This window comes from Eutrigla gurnardus, assembly GCF_963514095.1.
Source record: "Eutrigla gurnardus genome assembly, chromosome: 12".
Taxonomy (NCBI): domain Eukaryota; kingdom Metazoa; phylum Chordata; class Actinopteri; order Perciformes; family Triglidae; genus Eutrigla; species Eutrigla gurnardus.
In genome coordinates this window covers 10,938,547-10,955,818 of record NC_139926.1, presented here as the reverse complement: position 1 = coordinate 10,955,818, position 17,272 = coordinate 10,938,547, and the positions used below count along the sequence as shown (strand labels likewise).

Here is a 17,272-nt window from a genome sequence, read left to right as displayed (position 1 = left end):
GCTGAGAGGGGCGGACGAGGATGAGCAAGCTGCTGATGAAGACCTCTCTGTTCCAGCAGGAGAGCAGCCTCGTGTTCATTTTAATTAGGGCTTGTGCCGAGCAGCCACACATAAAACAAAGAGGAAAAAATGTCTCATGTGCTGTAAAAGGTTCAACATTATACATGTTATTATGCTCTAGTTTCAGAACGTTTTCTTTTGATTATCATGGTGTTGTTCTTGTATTTTATGATTAAAAGAAAGCCAGTGGAGAGAATGAAAGAGATAAAAAAAAAATAAAAATAAAATCACCTCAGCCCCATACTCGTGTCCATTAAAAAGAAACGGCATGAATAATAATCACCCTTCCTTTAACCGACATCCCTTCTCACATTGATTAAAAAAAATACAAAAAAAAATACAAAAATCTAGGCTTCTTCAGACTGCTGGAAAATGGTTTAATGGGTTAATGCAGGCATTCTTGCAGACAACAACTTCATCTTTTTTGCTTCCAAACAAAAGAAGTTTCAACATCTCAACATGACTCTGAATGATGAGCAATATCATGTAAAAACGATGCTACTCTTTTAATTTACAAAATCCTCTTAAGTGTTGGTCACACCACACTACATACGAGACGGACTGAATAAACATGACAACCCCCCCATTCAAACACAGTATAACATTGCCATTCGAAGTGATGCTCAGCATCCTACAAATATCCAAGCATGTTAGAGGATTTTTTTTGTTGTTGCACATACTCAATTCATTTCAGATAATTGCAGAAAATAAATTGTTAAAAAACAAAATTGGTACTTGGACACTTTCTTTGACAATAACATGACCATGCATTAGTCTCTCCACTTTTAGTTAACCACAATATATTGAGAATATATAATATTTGCAAGTTGGCAATCGGACAGAGATTCTCAAAATTTAACCTAGAACAGTTCAGACGTATGATCTGGAATATGTCATTAAAATGGGAGACCGAGTAAATACTTCCAATGGTTTAATATATTAGGGCCGAAGTATAGACACTTTTCCGTCTTACATGTATTATAAGGATTGACACTGGGTCTTCATCATGGCAGATTACAATTTTCCCCCACAAATATGCAATTGAACAGACTTTCTTGTACACTGGTCTTCTGAAGATGGTTCAACTGTCATTTACATAGAAATGGTGCCATCAATATGGGGCATACACATCTTTTAAAAAGTGTAAAGAACTGACCTTGCACTGAAAGTGTTCATGCTTTTTAATGTCTAGTCACAAAACGGGCTAAACATTACAAATATATAATATTTCCCATTTAGTTAAACCTTTGTTACGTTCCTATAGAACTCCATATCAAAATGACTACTCATGGGAACTAGTGCAACCTGGAGGAGGCCTGGTCTTTGTGACAAGGCAGGCACAGAGTAAAATAGACAAAGTACTCTGGAGCAGCTCCAGAGCAATGGCAGATATATTAAGGCCATTTTTAAATTACAGGAAAAAAAACAGTAGCAGACAGCTTGACTTGCTACCCGGGCTGGAGAGAATCCAGTTGGGGCAGCAAAGCAAGCAAGCAACACCAATTTTACCTATTTTTTCCCCAATCCACTGATGTCAGTCATCCACGTGCCAGCCTCCCCAAATTCCTGGCCAGAAAGCTCCACTCTTCTTTATTCAAGTTTATTCAGTTTTGGTGGAAATAAAGAGTGGTACCCTCGCTTGTCCTCCCTTTGTAAACCCCATGCTTCACACCTCCAGTAAAGTCCTGGGGCACAGTCAGGCAGTCAGGACTGTTTTAGACGCTTCCTGGGAAGACCAAAGGGTGGGCACTGTGCTGAAGCCAGGGCACGAAAGGCCTCGGCTACCAAGTGAGGATGGGATTGGATCATTGACTTCCAGCCTGCAGTCTCCATTATGTCTGTAGCATGACTGTAAGCACAGACAAAATGAAGTTAAAACTCAGACATGAGAATGTGCACATTAAAAATCAATAAACATAAATGAGATCATAATGACAAAGCAAATAAGGGGCACTTGATTTGCGAGTTGCACTGTAAACTTGAAAAGGACCATTAGTGGCTGTGCATGTGCCCGGATCCAAATTAATGTACGCTTTCAATGTCTGCACATGTTGAATAAAACAAAGCTGGAAATAAGTTTAACACTTCAAGGTGTCCTATGACAACATGCCAAATCATCTAAAAGAAAAACTTGCCATAGCAACCACCTCCCTTCTTTTTAAAATCCTACAAATATTCCATTTCTAGGGTTTATCCAGGTATGAGTCTATTAATAACTTTGGATACAAAGATATGGAGCTTCAAACTGAAAAGGCAAATAGCACTCTGTCTGCCTGGGCTAAAACAATGAATTCTAATGCATCTGGTTGGGGGGAAAGATAAGAGTGAGTTATTAATCTTGTGTCACATATATCAGCTAATTACATACTTGCTATTCCAGTTCTTTCCATCTTTACAGCCCAGCTGTCTCAGGACACTGCACCTATGGCAAGGAGATAAAAAGGTAAGCATTCAGGGCTGGTAAACAGAAATGGCAGCAGGAATTTATCACTGGAGTTTTTTTTTTTCTTTTTTTGCGATACTTGCCTGTTGATAAAATCTATGGCTTGTGCTTTGAGCTGCTCGGCACTGTGCAAGTCTGCTAGGATGAGGGTGTCGGCCACATTCTCCACTGAAAGGCTGTTGCACAAGGCCTCTTCACACATGACCTTTAAACGCTCCAGAGCGTACTGGGGTGAGGGGAGGAAGGGGAGACAAAAAGCAGGGGTTACACCCTTGATGCAGTGGATCTCATGGTTTTGTCTCAAATATTCTGAATCAAGCTACAGCTTCAAACGACTACCAACTTTCAATGATTAAACCTGTACTAATAAGGAGGGGAAAATGTCCAGGAGCCAAAATGTCCAACCAGCTGGTTCCTGTACAGGTTGTGAAATATTCAAAAAAAAAACCAACAGGAATTTCACCGCATGTGTTTTATCATTCAAGAAATGATTGCGATAATTTTGGAGGCGAAAGAATATTTTGGCTGACTATTAAGTAAAAACGCATCCATCACATTAATTACCAGCACAATATTCATAATACAGTTTGCTCAGCCTGAAAGAGGGGAACTTATTTGAGAACTGGTGAAAGAAAACAGCATTGTCTTGAAAGGATTTGGTAGATCATAGGCTGTCATATTACAGCACACTGAGAAAAATGCTTTACAAGCTGCATTGATTAGAAATGCAATCAAACATGAGCTGCAAAATGGTAACAACATACATGTACATCCACTGGCAACATAATAACACATGGAAGAAAATCTAAACCAGGCACTGAACAGCAAATCAAGTGATAGCGATGCACTGTACTATCTTGTGTTTTAATGTTCTAGCAACTGCCAAGAATGTCATCCTATTTCAGACAACAATGCTACCAAGATAGAAGACATTTCCATGACACATACCTACATAGAATAGAAACCGCCTCATTTACTACATCCTTTCTGTTAACGTCAATCAGCACTTGCTTGACATGTGTTGAATAACAAGCTCCACAAACATACAGTTGAAGTGTGACTGTGCTCTATTGGATTCTACATTTTTCACACCTTGTACAAGCATGTTCTAATGATGGGTAAGGATGGGGGAACTGAAGCAGACCTTTTTTTTTTTTTTTTTATAGGTGATCAATACTGAAACATAATGCAGCTCAACAGTGATGTAATTACACAACATAACACTTAAGACTTAAAGCCTCATTTCCCTTTCCAGTGCTGCCTCTCCACTCATTGGAATTCAAACTCTCAAGGCCAAGCATACCAACAGTCAGGTACATGACTTTCCATGACTACATCACATTTCATTTTCAGAATTACTGTTTCAGTGTTTAAGTGTACATAATAATTATCATTATATTATCAACATAATAATCTGCGGTGATACAAAAGTCTTAAATGGCCAAAAAATACAATTCATCTAAATAAAAAGTGGAATTTTTCAGATGTATGCAAAGTGCAGGTGGCAAGAGCTCCAATTGAATGAAAATGACTGGCCATGAAAAGCAGAATTAAAGAAAGCTTTTCTCCTGCCACTAAAAAGGAGTCAAAGGCGGAGGATTGTGAAAATATTAGCAATGTTTTAATTGTGCGCTTACTTTATCTGCAGCTGCCAGCAAATTGTCTGCCATCTTCTCCAGATTGGGGGCTTTTCCTGTATAAATGAAGCCCATCATTTCCTTAAAGACATCTGGGTCTACGTCACTGATGTCAACACGGTTCTGCAAGGGAAGAAAAGAGGTGTGTCTGTGGGACCCATTTGAACTTGGCAGCTGAAGAATATTTCATGAAAGACTTATTACCACAGAGTTAAGATTAGCGTTATTCTTACCTTTTTACTCTCCTCCATTTCATGTTCAAACATAGCATTAAAGACGGGTGACCTCGCTGTCAAAGACAAATTGAATGCTTATAAATGTAATGATCAGTCAACATTTTATTAAGCACACCAAATCAACAGTTTGCATTTAAATTATAAAACAAAAAGCACAACAACAACAACAACAACAGTATTAAACTACAACAGTCTTAAAATCTTGCTTAATCCATACAGTCCTACTTTGTCAGCATTTCCCCCTGACCACTGCAGCTGCCACCATGTCTAATGGAGACAGGCTGGATAGGAGAGCCAGCCTCTCAATCTCCTGGATCCTACAGTGATCTGGGTCAAGCAGGGCCAAGCAGGGGTAGTGAGGATTAGTGCCCACTGCAGAACTAGGCCGCTACACATCAAGCCAGGAATATAGACCCACTGTATCCTTTTTAGGTGCTTATAGGTCACCATGATAGGCCATTAAGTAGAAGCATAGACATATCTTGCTCAGGCCATTTTGGGGGCTTCTCTCCTGGTCGCGGCTTGCTAAAGTGCTGGGGTCTTACCTGCAAGGATGGATTTGTGGGCTTTGAACTCCTGCCCTCCCACATAGAGGCTGCAGTCTGTGAAGCGTGAACACTCCCACAGGTTCCCCAAGTCATCAGACAGCTGACATTCTGGTACCTTCAGCATGTTCATGTTGGACTGTCCCGAAATGTTAACAGAGTCCTGGACAACGCTTACCTGTACATGAAAAACATCAGTGAGAGAACAACCCACGAAAGCAGTCTCAACAAGGCTCAACATTCTAACAAATCCAGTAACAAATATGTTTAATTGCATTAGAGAACTGTCTTAATTGTTTTCAATTTGCTCCTTTTAAAGCACATTTTCAAGATCGGGGAACCTACCGCGGGGGGGACTCGCATGCAAAGACATAACCACTTGAAAACAAAATTACTTAACTTTGCTGAAACACCTAATTAATGAGGACAGGCATTTTGTCTTTAATTTGAAAGCAATTTGTTTATCAAAGTGGCAATTTCCCTGCAATTGTTAAATCTCTGCAAGTGCTGTCTGGCAAAATGTCTGGTCCTGGCAGCATTTGGCCAAATGAATTTCATCAAAATCCATTGACACTTCATTTAACTTGTCCCTTGAAAGAACATTTTAGGAGACATTTATTCTCCTTGACACACCAAATTCAATTATTTCGAAAACAAGCGAGAAAGAGGAAGCATTTCACTTCCTAAGAGCTTAATGTAATTTGATCCAAATGCCAACAGTATGTTTATAGTTAAATGGCATGATGGGTTACACTGAGGGGTAAAGTGGTCATAAAAAGAATTAAGAGACTCCAGCCTCCACTCAGATAAGGTTACACTACAGATATAAACACTTCAATCCCAACAGTGTTTCGATTTTGATGCTTTCATTAAAAAAAATCAATGCAACAATTCAGTAAATTGTATGCCACATACAACACAACAGCAGCTCAGTAACATGGCACTGGTATACAATGATGGAATATACGGTTAACAAAAACAAGAGAACAACAACAAAAGCAAAAAAACACCCCAATGCAATTTATAATTTACAATCAATGGAATTGGTATCAAGATTAGATACAACCCTACCTCATTGAAACTGCAAGTTTTCTAATACTTTAGCTCCAAACTAACAACATTACTAATACAGATAACCATATCAAACGAGTACATGTAGCAGATTGTATGTCGCATGATGTGCGATTATGGCAAATTAACGCAAACACGTCACGCTACACTTTTGTTGCTTCTTGATACAAAAGGAAAACTCACACGGCTCTCATTTTCTGAACTGGATAAATCCAGTGTTTCCCATTAATTTGCCGACAGTCTAGGTTGACCCGCCAGAGTTCCATAATGAACCATATCTATTTTTGCAATTCTCAATGGGTGGGGTGAGAATCTGCCAAGGGGATTCAACATTGCATGGGAGAATCTTCTCCCAGGTGCTGGCTGGCTCTTGCCAGGCACATTTTGTGACCTCAACAGCACCCCTTGCCTGGACCGTCGCACTTCCCGGGCCTAAGGTCAGGGGAACGTGAAGACCAGTCAACAGCATCAATTCTTTTGCCATCCATGAACTGCCTACACACTCTAGCCACATAAGGTCAGGCATTGTCCTGCACCAGGAGGAACCCTGGGCCCACTGCACCAGGAGGAGCGAGCAGCGTGGACTGGAGCAACAAACGGAGCAGGAGGAAAGCTTGGAGAGAGAGATGTTGGAGAGGGAGAGGGAGAGAGCACGGAGAGGAGAATGGCTGCTGCAACCGTCACCACGCCGCAACTTGTGGACAAACCAGGGTCGCGAAGTGCGATATGGCCGTACTTTAGCTTAAAAACAAATGCGCAAGGCGAGGCAGTTAACGCCGATGCACCACTGTGCAAACGGTGTTTAAAACATGCATGGCTAACGGCGGAAACACCTCTGACTTAGCCAAACACTTAAAGGAACAAGCACCCAGACCTGCACACTGAGCTCAGGGAACGACAGGTCATTTACTCGGGAAGAAATTCAGTGCTAAAGCAAGCGCCACCCCCCATCACTCTTAACAGAAGTAGCTCTGGAAGAAAAAAATAGAGCTGGTTTGTTTATATTATTATATTTGATATTATATTATTGTATTTATATTTTCACAGTGAATTTTAAACGTTTTGCCATACATGTAGCCATGCAGATTTACAATAAATCTGAAGTGTTCCCTTATTTTTTTTTCCCCAGAGCTGTAAAATACATACATGCATTATTTTAAAATTGTGTGCATTAGAAAAGCTTGTCTTTGTGGTATTTTATTTTATTTACTGATTAATATGTTATTGTTCTAAGATTTTCTATTAAAATAAAGTCAGTAATGACATTATTTGCATTCTCTTTTTATTTGAAAAAGTATCGAAAAGTATCGAAAAGTATCGAAAAGTACCGAAATACATGTTGGTACCGGTACCGGTATCGTGACAACACTAGGCATCCTGTAGCAGCTGGACTACCTGTGAATCTGATTGGGATGCATGTACCTCCTCATGCTACAAGCAGTGACAAGGACTCTAGCAGAACACAAGACTAGAGAAGAATCACTAAGGATGGAGAAGGAGAGAGCAAATGTCTGTGGCCACCACATGCAAAACCAGTCACTTTTTGTGGGTTGCCTTGCTTTTCCCTCCCCATTGCAGTTGTTGTTGCACCACAGCAGGTGAAACTGATTCACAATCACTTGTATCTGTTAAAAGGATACATTTCCCTGAAGTTGAACTGACTTGGTATTGTACTATGATGATTAAGTGGTCCCTTAATTTTTTTTTAGCAGTGATAGCAGAAATAAAAAAGTGTTGCTATGACCCCCAATATTGTGCAGCCCTAACAGGATTGAGAGATTGCTGTATTCTGTGGACAGATGAGGAGTATAGATGAGAAGAGCAATGTGTGCCAGCACAATCAATCTTCCAAAATGAGTCAACAACCCAACTCAAAAAGTCATTCACCCATCAAAAAAAGAAAAAATAACTGTTTTGGGGTATAGTAGCATACACCAGTATAAAGTGTGAGGAAAATGTTATCTTTTGCAATTTTGATCAATTTAAAGCATTCACAAACAAAAACAATGCAACCCTTATTATTTTAGAGAATAAAAGGAAGGCAAAAACGGAAGAATTACCTCACAGAACAAGGTGAGCTTGTCATCTGGTAAGAGTCCATTGGCTTCATCAAGTAGGAAATCTCTCCTTATAAATTTTTTGAAGCCCCAATCTTTCCCTTGGACAAATCTATATGCTCTTTGGCTTTCTGTAACAAGAACATAATGCAATCTTGATTTTGCCTCTCTTTTGTTTGCAAGTTAGAATCAATAAAAGGACATTTTCCATTACAAGGTATAAAATGAACACCAAATATACATTATAACTAGATGTGGTGACGTTCTGATTGCATGTACTCACCCATCGCTTTTGTTTCCTCTCGTTTAGCGTTCAACAAAGAAAACTTGAACTTTGCTCTGACTTCACTTTTTGGACAACTAACAAGAAGTAAATACAATGACAGATAATCTTTGCTTTCATCATCAAGTCCCTTTGGATTGACTCGCAGACACCTAACAAGAAAACAGATAACACTGCATGTTAGAAACATTACAAACTAGAAGGAAGACAGTTTTAACAGCTTTTATCCATTTTAACGGAACAAAAGACTAAGACAAGCCTTGAGGGTTTTTTTCTCTTGAGTTTGAGAGATTTGTAATTATCACTTGTGAGTAAAACATGCAGACTTTTTAATGACACCCATGTTTGTGTTTAGGAAAAATTGGACAGATGGATTAATGCCAAACACTAATGACGTTTGTACGTATGAATTAGGGCTGTCAATTTCCTTCTATATACTAAAATACTATTCGAATTTAATTTCATATTTTTTTCAATATTTGAATTATATTCAAATATGTAATGCTCAAATTCAGCCTATTATTAATATAAACTACACTACACAGGCTTAGATGTTGCCAATGCCATTATCAGCAACGTGGTTATTTTACTTCCTGTCCACTGGAGGGCGTTCCAAAAACATTTCCAATAAATATGTTGAATTAACAACAGGTGACAGCATTCTAGATAAGTAATAATTACGAAAGTAAAACAACCACATTGCCGTTCTCCTGGGGTTCCAAATTAATAAGCCGATGGAGACGCGGGTCGATCTATAGCAGTAAGCAGCATGAATGCATCTTTGTCGTGACTGCATGCTTCTCGAGTTCCGTCGATATCTTTGTTTTCATTTCACAGAGTACTGCCGTGCAGTTAACTCTACGTGTGCGCCGCTGTCGGCTATTTCTGATAGTGAGATTGTGATTCAGAAAACGTTATTGTTCACCAGACTTCATGTGTTAAAAAAAAAGTCAATTTATGCGGGTAGGCCAAGGCGAGGAGGGCGATATTTGCTAATGTTAGAAAACACATTTCTAGAAAAAAAAAATAAAAATGTAATACTAATTTCGGCATTCGAATAGCACTGATTTTTTTTTTACTATTGGAATTATATTCGATTCCCGAAGTTCATTCCAACAGCCCGAGTATGAATCTACTAACCATTTCATCTTGTCATTGGGGCCAGAGGAGAAGGTTGAGCTCTTCAATACCTCCCCCATTTCTTCTCTGCAAAAACTAAAGTTGTTTATGGTCCACATGTACGAAAACTTTACAACTTTGACCTTGGAGGAAAAAACATGAAGATTCAGATCCTTCAGACAAAAGCACTTTTTTCCATTCATGAAATACAGTAAAATTAAATAAATAAGAGGAATTGTATGACTTAAGCATATAAATTTGATCGCCTTAAATCAAAAGATAATGTCATTGTGAGCCGTTGTTATCGTTAACATCTGTGCATTTCCTGCAATGACAAGTTAAACTGTCTGCTGCCTATTATTAAAATAAAAGCTGCACATTATTATCAGTAACATGATATGATTTTAAACAGTGTAGTAACTATCTAAAAACATGATCAATTCTATCACCTTAATGTATAGAATGTGATGCCCATACCTGTGTGTAACACCAGCTCTCTGCCACAGGTCCACTTGACATCTCCCCAGGAGGAGGAGGGGTGGGAACCCGTGACATCACTGGCTTCGTTGTACCACTCACTCTCGTCGTTAAAGCACTAATCATTTCAAGAAAACAAGAAGTAACATTAGTTTTGCACAAACAAAGGATAGATTACATACATTCCCCACGTAAACATCCTGGTCAGAATAAGTCCGACAAAAAAAATTGTTACGGTTGTTAAATCCTTCACATGATTTTAATTTGCTTGTTTTCTAATTAATACCAAATATATTGCAAAGATAGTCTGCATTCTCACTGTAACATGCAATGTGTTCGTTCTGCAACATGAATTGCATCAGTAGATTAGTAGCTTTTAAGTGTCTTAAAAAGGCAGTTGCTAACAAGTGGCTAAATGAGACTATAAAACATCACGCAGACTAGTCCGCCTTCACAGCCTCGTTGTGTCTACCCATGCTTGGGTCAGCATGGTGTAGCTCGTTTACAGCCCAAGATCAGCATTTTACTACTTACTGCATTTACACATCAAATGGCATTCAATGGTCAAGATTATCTTGCGCTACAAAGCGTGTACATATCAGAAATTGTGTTTACCACAGACCATATTTTCTGCAAAAATGTAATATCCACTGGGAAAATTCCATTGATTTTTTGTCGAGTGAACCAGTGTGATGCAAAATTTTGGGGTTGGCCAACAAAAATCCATCCGTGCACTACTCTATTACAAATGCATCCATGCTACATAGTTAACTGTACGTGCTGTGATTATGTAAAAACCAGTGCCTACTTCAATATAGAATTGACATACGACAGCTGCTCTCATTTCACAGTCCCCAACTATGTGGCCATATCAACGGCCATCATATCTCTAGCAACACTATTCTTAACCATCCAACCAAAACAACTAAGTATGCGCGCTCGCTCACAAGAACATTTTGAATAGATTTCATTTTAATGCATCAATTTGGTGAATTTTGAGAACCAAAATATGACGTATCAATTACTGACCAATTTCTTACAAACTGCTGGTACTGATACAAATGTTGACATACACAATGGGGTTGAGGAGTTTAAGCATTCAAGAAAAGATGAAAACAAAAATGACTAAAACACAGTGCTGAGCCTGTATACTATTAGTTTATTATGACTATTATTATTATTAATATAAGTGGGTGACTATTCCTCAGCCTTCCTTGGTGTTTTGGTTTTGACATACGCACACAGACTGTCAAACTCGCACAGCTGAGGGGGGGGTAGGAGCGGGGGACGCCTTGCCATGGCGACAGGGTGAAACAGAACGTTGATGAGCCAAACCAGCCAAACCAGCCGCGAGCGCTGCTGCCCTCCTGTTTAGGCCTATCATTAGAGCTGCTAGTTACGTCCATTTGCCTTGATAAAATCATTTTGGGATCATTTTGAACATTGAGACAATGGCGGCCTAAATTAGACTATGGTGGTGCGCCATAGTCTCGTCAATGTGCGGGAAACACTTTGTGTGTGTGTGTGTGTGTGTGTGTGTGTGTGTGTATATATATATATATATATATATATATATATATATATATATATATATGTGTGTGTGAATATACTGTAAAGATATGTGGCTTGATGCAAGAATCACAAAAAGTGTCTCCATGGCATGAGATATGAAGGCAGAGAAGACCCTCTTTGCCAGAGTTGATTTTCTTTCTATGCGAGTGTCCCACCATGTGATTTACAAAAGTGATTGCAGAATTTCTGCTTCTCAGAATAAAGCTCATCTTCTATGAAAAATGCTTTTTTTTGTGTGTGCGTGTTCACTTGGCTACTTCCTAGCTTTTTTCCTTTGCTTGCTTACATACAAAAACATTGTATTCCTCTTGGTATTAATTTAAGATTCTGTTTGAGGCTATACACATTTAAATCGTGAGAAAATGTGCAAATATGGACGTCAGCATGTATAACAAAAGGGCATTTTTTGAGGGCACAGACCTTAAGCTAGCCAGTTCAGTGAGAAGTTTAAGAACTTGTTTTGCAGCATACTACAGGAACTGTCAACCACCTTGAGCTGTAAGTTTAACTATGACATTTGAATCATGCAGCATCAGCAAGGAAATGAAACCTCATCACCTCTTGAATGGCTGAAATGTACAGTTTTTCTAAGTTATCACAGGATCCTTCATGGCCCCATCTTCGTGTTCCACTCTAGGAAGAAAAATAAACAACAACAAAAAACTACATTAGGCATAGAAAATTGACCCGATCAACCTATATCAAATCAATTAAAGTTAGCCAATAACATTACTGAAGCACCTGACAATAAAGCAACAGTTCTCACAATAAACCAGGGCTGTCACATCTACCTAGGGATATACATTATCCAAGTGACACTACTATAAACTGAGCCTTTCAAACCAGTCTAGAATGACACGTTATTACAAAATTGGGGGCAACAGTTATCGTTAAGATAGTACACAGATAGCACACAATGGTAGTGTAGGCCTTAGTGACGTTAAATGTTAACTGAATGTTTTTATGCTTTATCGTATGGCCTAGCATCTAACTGACTGCTGGGCCTTTACGCCAGTCTATTAAATTAGCTAACTCAAGATTCACCTGCAACTTTGTTTGGCTAACACGTTAGCTGGAGTCGTGCAACCTCGCCTTTAACACAACAGCAATGATGCTATCAGAAGAGGCATCTAGCTAGTTCGCATTAGTTGAAAGTTAACGTTAAATAATCACAGCTTTAATGACCGTCACAGCTTACTTTAGCCTATATGCTATTGGAGATGTGAGCGGATGTGACTATATAACATCGAAATCATTAGAAAGCAACAGCTCAATATTAGCGTAACATCAGCTAAAGTGTCAACATTAATTTCCAAACCATCAACATCGCTTCACTATTTTACGTAGCACTTGTCGTCCTAAAACGTTACAATTTAAACTAATTTAGCAACCCAAGAATAGAGATTTCAAAAAGGATAACAATTATATTCCGCAAATAAGTCAGTTCTGTGTGAAATGCGTATTTAACGCTAGCTAACCCAAGCTAACATGAATGGTCTCACTAGCCAGATTAATGTGAACTGCACTTAGACCGCAAATGCAGCTAGCACTGCTTAGCTATCATAGCACAGAACAACTTAACATTAAATCTGTCTTCATATCACCAGGCTGACCTACATTACTAGTTACGTTATTCGTTTTTGCAACACAACGAGCTGAGGACACCGCAAGTTAAATTGGTAATGTGCTGTTTAATAGACCCCGCATTACCCGGTGTAAAACAAAGGGCCTTCACTGATCGCTCTGACAGGATGCTAACTAACCAAGCTAACGTAATGCCTTACGTTTAGATAGAATCTGCTGGTGGGAAAACAACAGCGGCTAACTAGCAGCTAGCCAAAGCTAATGTCTGCACTGACTGCTCACAAAAAGTTTAAAAAGAGATGGTGGCGGCGTACCTTTCAATTTCATACTTCCATATATATCGGACAACGCATTTAGCTTTGTGTCACAGTCGCTCCTTTCACCCTCCGTTACTTTAAACTCCTTTTCACTCAATCTCTTCACAAGGTTTCTTTGTCTAATTTATATCTGTGCTAGCTTACATCTGTCTAGCTGGCTGGTAGCTTAACAGGCTAGATAATATATCTATTGCGCATGCGCGAAATCTGGATAACATCCTGCTTCATGGATCCCCTATCTAGACAATAATAATAATAGTAATAATGGTAATTATAATAAACACAAGAAGAAGAAGAAGAAGAAGAAGAAGAAGAAGAAGAAGAAGAAGAAGAAGAAGAAGAAGGGTGATTATAATAATAATAATAATTTATAATAATAAAAATAACATTAAAATAATACATTTTTAAATAAGTATTATTCTTGTTATTTTTATTATTATCATTTTAATTTTTTAATTATAATGAATGGAGTAGATGAATTAAATATTTATATTATATTCACTTTATGGCACAAATTGATAGGATTTATGAATGTTGATAATGCATAAACTATTGGTATTGCATAGAGCCCGACCGATATATATCGGCGGGCCGATATTATTGGCCGATATTAGGCATTTTCCAAACTATATAAATGAATATTTTTAAAATAAAATAAAAACGGATGAAACACCCTTATAGAACTTAACAGTATTTGTCTCCAGTCTTGTTCGAAGTTATGTTTATGAAGCTTACCAAAGGGGTATTCCACCAAACTCGCTAATTAAAGCGGCGCTTACCTGGTTAAGCCTGGTTAGAACTAACGCCAACTTCCACTTGCGGCTAAACCCGTTCCATTAACGCATTTCAGCCGCGCCTTGTTGAGGCTAATTCAAGCCAGGTTAAAGTTGTCTTGTGTTACGCCGTTCACGGGATATGAAGCCAGACCAGAACCGTGAATGTCGAATCATCGAGAAAATGGCAGAAAAGACCAGCGCAAAAAATATTGATGGAACTGTATGAGGAGTACAAACCCATCATAACCAATAAAGGGAATACTGTAGTGATAAATAAAAATCGCGAGGCTGCTTGGGCAAGAATTGCCGAACGATTAAATACGGAAGTACCGTTAAGAGTAACATGTTCTAATATAACTCTGACTACAATTTGTTGAAATGATGATAGCGTAGAGGTAACGTGCCGGCTTTGCATGCCGCCAGCCACGGTTCAATTCCCGACTATGGAAGTTTGAGAAACTTCTTTCTTTGTCCGGAACTCTCTCTCTCTCTCTCTCTTTTTTTTTTTTTGATAGGCCTAGTAAATGCATGTACATTGACCAACTCATTTATCTCAACAATTCAATGAACACATTCAATGAACCTATTAATGAACTCACCTGAAAGGAATTTATGTGGCTGCATGCAGCAATGCCTTTGTCATTGGGATATACATGCTATTAATAATAACATCTTTATGCCTATCATGTTTTTGCAAGTTATATTTGGGTTCTGGGGAAATTGTATGACATATTCATCACAGTTAAGGTAAAATGTTGGTCTAATTCTCTGATCTAAAGACAATTATACAGGCAAAAAAAAAAAAAAAAAAACACAAATGAGATGTCTTCGCCGGGATGTGAACCTGCAATGCCCACATCCGTGGGCAGGAGCATCACCACTCACCCAACTGGGGGCTTTGGATAATGTTATGGCCAGTTGGTCTTAAACAAAATAAACAATTTATTCATATTTTTTTAATTGCAAGCGTGTATTCTTAGACACTTGATGAAAATATAGTCTGTTTGTACTTGATATATGAAATTTTGGTCATTTTTGGTCTTTCACGTGACGAAATCACGAGGACTAGGCTTGGCGGAACCTTCTGCTGGTACAGTTGTTTCCGACAGACGGACTTCTCTGAAACCCCCGCTAAAGTAAGCCTGATGGTTAGCCTGCCCCGGAGCAGGCTAGTTTGGTCGGATAAATTCCCATGGTTACTTAGCCGAGAGTCCCTCAAGTCACGTTGATGGAACGCAACTCTCGCTAAAGGTAGCGAGGCTTATCGAAATTAGCCCGGCTTTGCGCTTAGCAAGTTTGATGGAATACCCCTCAAGTCTTTTAATACTGGTAACTTTGTGTTTGGTTGTTGTTGTTGTTGTTGTTGTGTTTTTGTTCAAAGGACTTTAAGTTTTATATCTTAAGTTTGTATTTTTATACATTTTATTTATCAGAACTTTAATATATTTTGATGTTCCTCTGTTCCGTTGTGACAATAAAATAAACAAGTTTATTTTTAAACTGCATTATCATATTATTTTAGTGAAGACTAAAACCAGAAATCTGTTAATGTTTTGTCACGCATTTCTGAAAAAAAAATTAAAAAATATCAGCCGATATATCAGAATATCGGATTTTTAAATCAACAAACATTTGTATCGGTATCGGCCTTCAAAATCCTTTATCGGTCGGCCTCTACTGCATTGTTAAAGCAATACCATGATGATGAGGTGCTTAAATACATGTTAGTATTTTAGTTTAGAGCATCATGAGGATAATTTGGAAAGCAGTGTCTTTCTGGCATGTTGCTGTTTCATTAAAGTGATATATATTTTGGGAATAGGGTTTGCTTTTGGGATTGAGACTTTGGACTAAATTTACTGTTTTTTGGAAACAGTTGATATGGTTTAGGTAGAGTCTGAATGAATGTAGTCATTCCCATGTCACATGGGGTCCTCATATGGGAAGAAATGCAAACAACGTGTGTTTGTGTGTGTGTGTGTGTGTGTGTGTATATGTGTGTGTGTGAAGGGGGTGCTTATCATCTGCCTATTGTATGTGTGTAATAGCCCATCTTCATATACTAGCGGAAAGAACGAAAGAAAGAAAGAAAGAGAGAAAGAAAGAAAGAAAGAAAGAAAGAAAGAAAGAAAGAAAGAAAGAAAGGAGACTTGATATAATGTAGTTCATACGATAGATGAATTCTCCAACTGAAGCTCATTCGCAGCCTGCCTTCACACTATCTCTTCTGCTTCTGATGTTTCTCGTCTAGCAAACACAAAGCATCTTGGGGTAAGCCATTCTCTGAAACAATAGTCTATAATGGCTCCCTGTAGGCCTGTGATAACTAATTCCCTTTCAGATGGATGGACACTGTTTTGTAGAATGAGCGATAAATTGCTCCTCTGCACCAATCAGTCCACATTCATGGACAAAGTACGGGTACAGTCTGTGAATTTGTTCGCTGTTTAGTGAAGCCAAAATACCTATTGAATCCAGTTTGGGTTTGGTCAAATACACTGTAAACACAACAGCCAACCAAAATGTCACAATTTCATACAGAAACCAACACTTTGACCCAACGTGAAGTAGAAGGAATGGATGATAAGATCACAGTTGATGAGATAAAGGTATGCTTATCGGGAATTTAAATCAGTTTCATTAAAGGGCAGGAGATTAGGCTGCACTGAATGTGTCCACAGACAACATGTGACAATTCAAGAATAGGAAGACTCAGGGAATAAACATTTCATTGCATTTATCTTCTATTCTTTAAACAGCGCTCATATTGAATTAGTGGGTGTGGAGCACAGCAGCAGCACTACAAAAAAAATCATATCAGTGTGATTGTCACATTCTTGGTGCATGTTTTGCTTCAGAATGAATAGCTCTGAATGCCGGTTTTGTGTCTTTGTCCTATAATATGTTCATGAATGGCCCTCTGCATGAATATCTCCTTAAACAAAGACATTCCCTTTACTCCAAACTACAATGCTGCTCTAATTAGGAGGCTCTCAACATACTACTGATATCATTCCTGACAAGTATTCAATGCATTCTGTGATGAAGACTGATACAGACAGAACTTATGAGCAGGAAGAAAAAGGCTGCAGTGA

General features: G+C 38.5%; 1 protein-coding gene across 1 annotated transcript; it reads right to left on the bottom strand.

Moving 5' to 3' along the window:
* Nucleotides 1-413: 413 nt before the first annotated feature.
* On the bottom strand, nucleotides 414-13,574 carry spopla (speckle type BTB/POZ protein like a). Its single transcript, XM_084023535.1, has 12 exons — nucleotides 13,399-13,574; nucleotides 12,059-12,133; nucleotides 9,929-10,046; nucleotides 9,473-9,594; nucleotides 8,333-8,484; nucleotides 8,053-8,180; nucleotides 4,922-5,099; nucleotides 4,374-4,429; nucleotides 4,141-4,263; nucleotides 2,587-2,729; nucleotides 2,429-2,482; nucleotides 414-1,909 (listed from the first exon to the last, which is right to left on the bottom strand). The coding sequence occupies exons 3-12, from the start codon at nucleotides 10,004-10,006 to the stop codon at nucleotides 1,765-1,767; spliced, it is 1,179 nt and encodes a 392-aa protein (XP_083879661.1). The 5' UTR covers nucleotides 10,007-10,046; nucleotides 12,059-12,133; nucleotides 13,399-13,574; the 3' UTR covers nucleotides 414-1,764.
* Nucleotides 13,575-17,272: the final 3,698 nt, after the last annotated feature.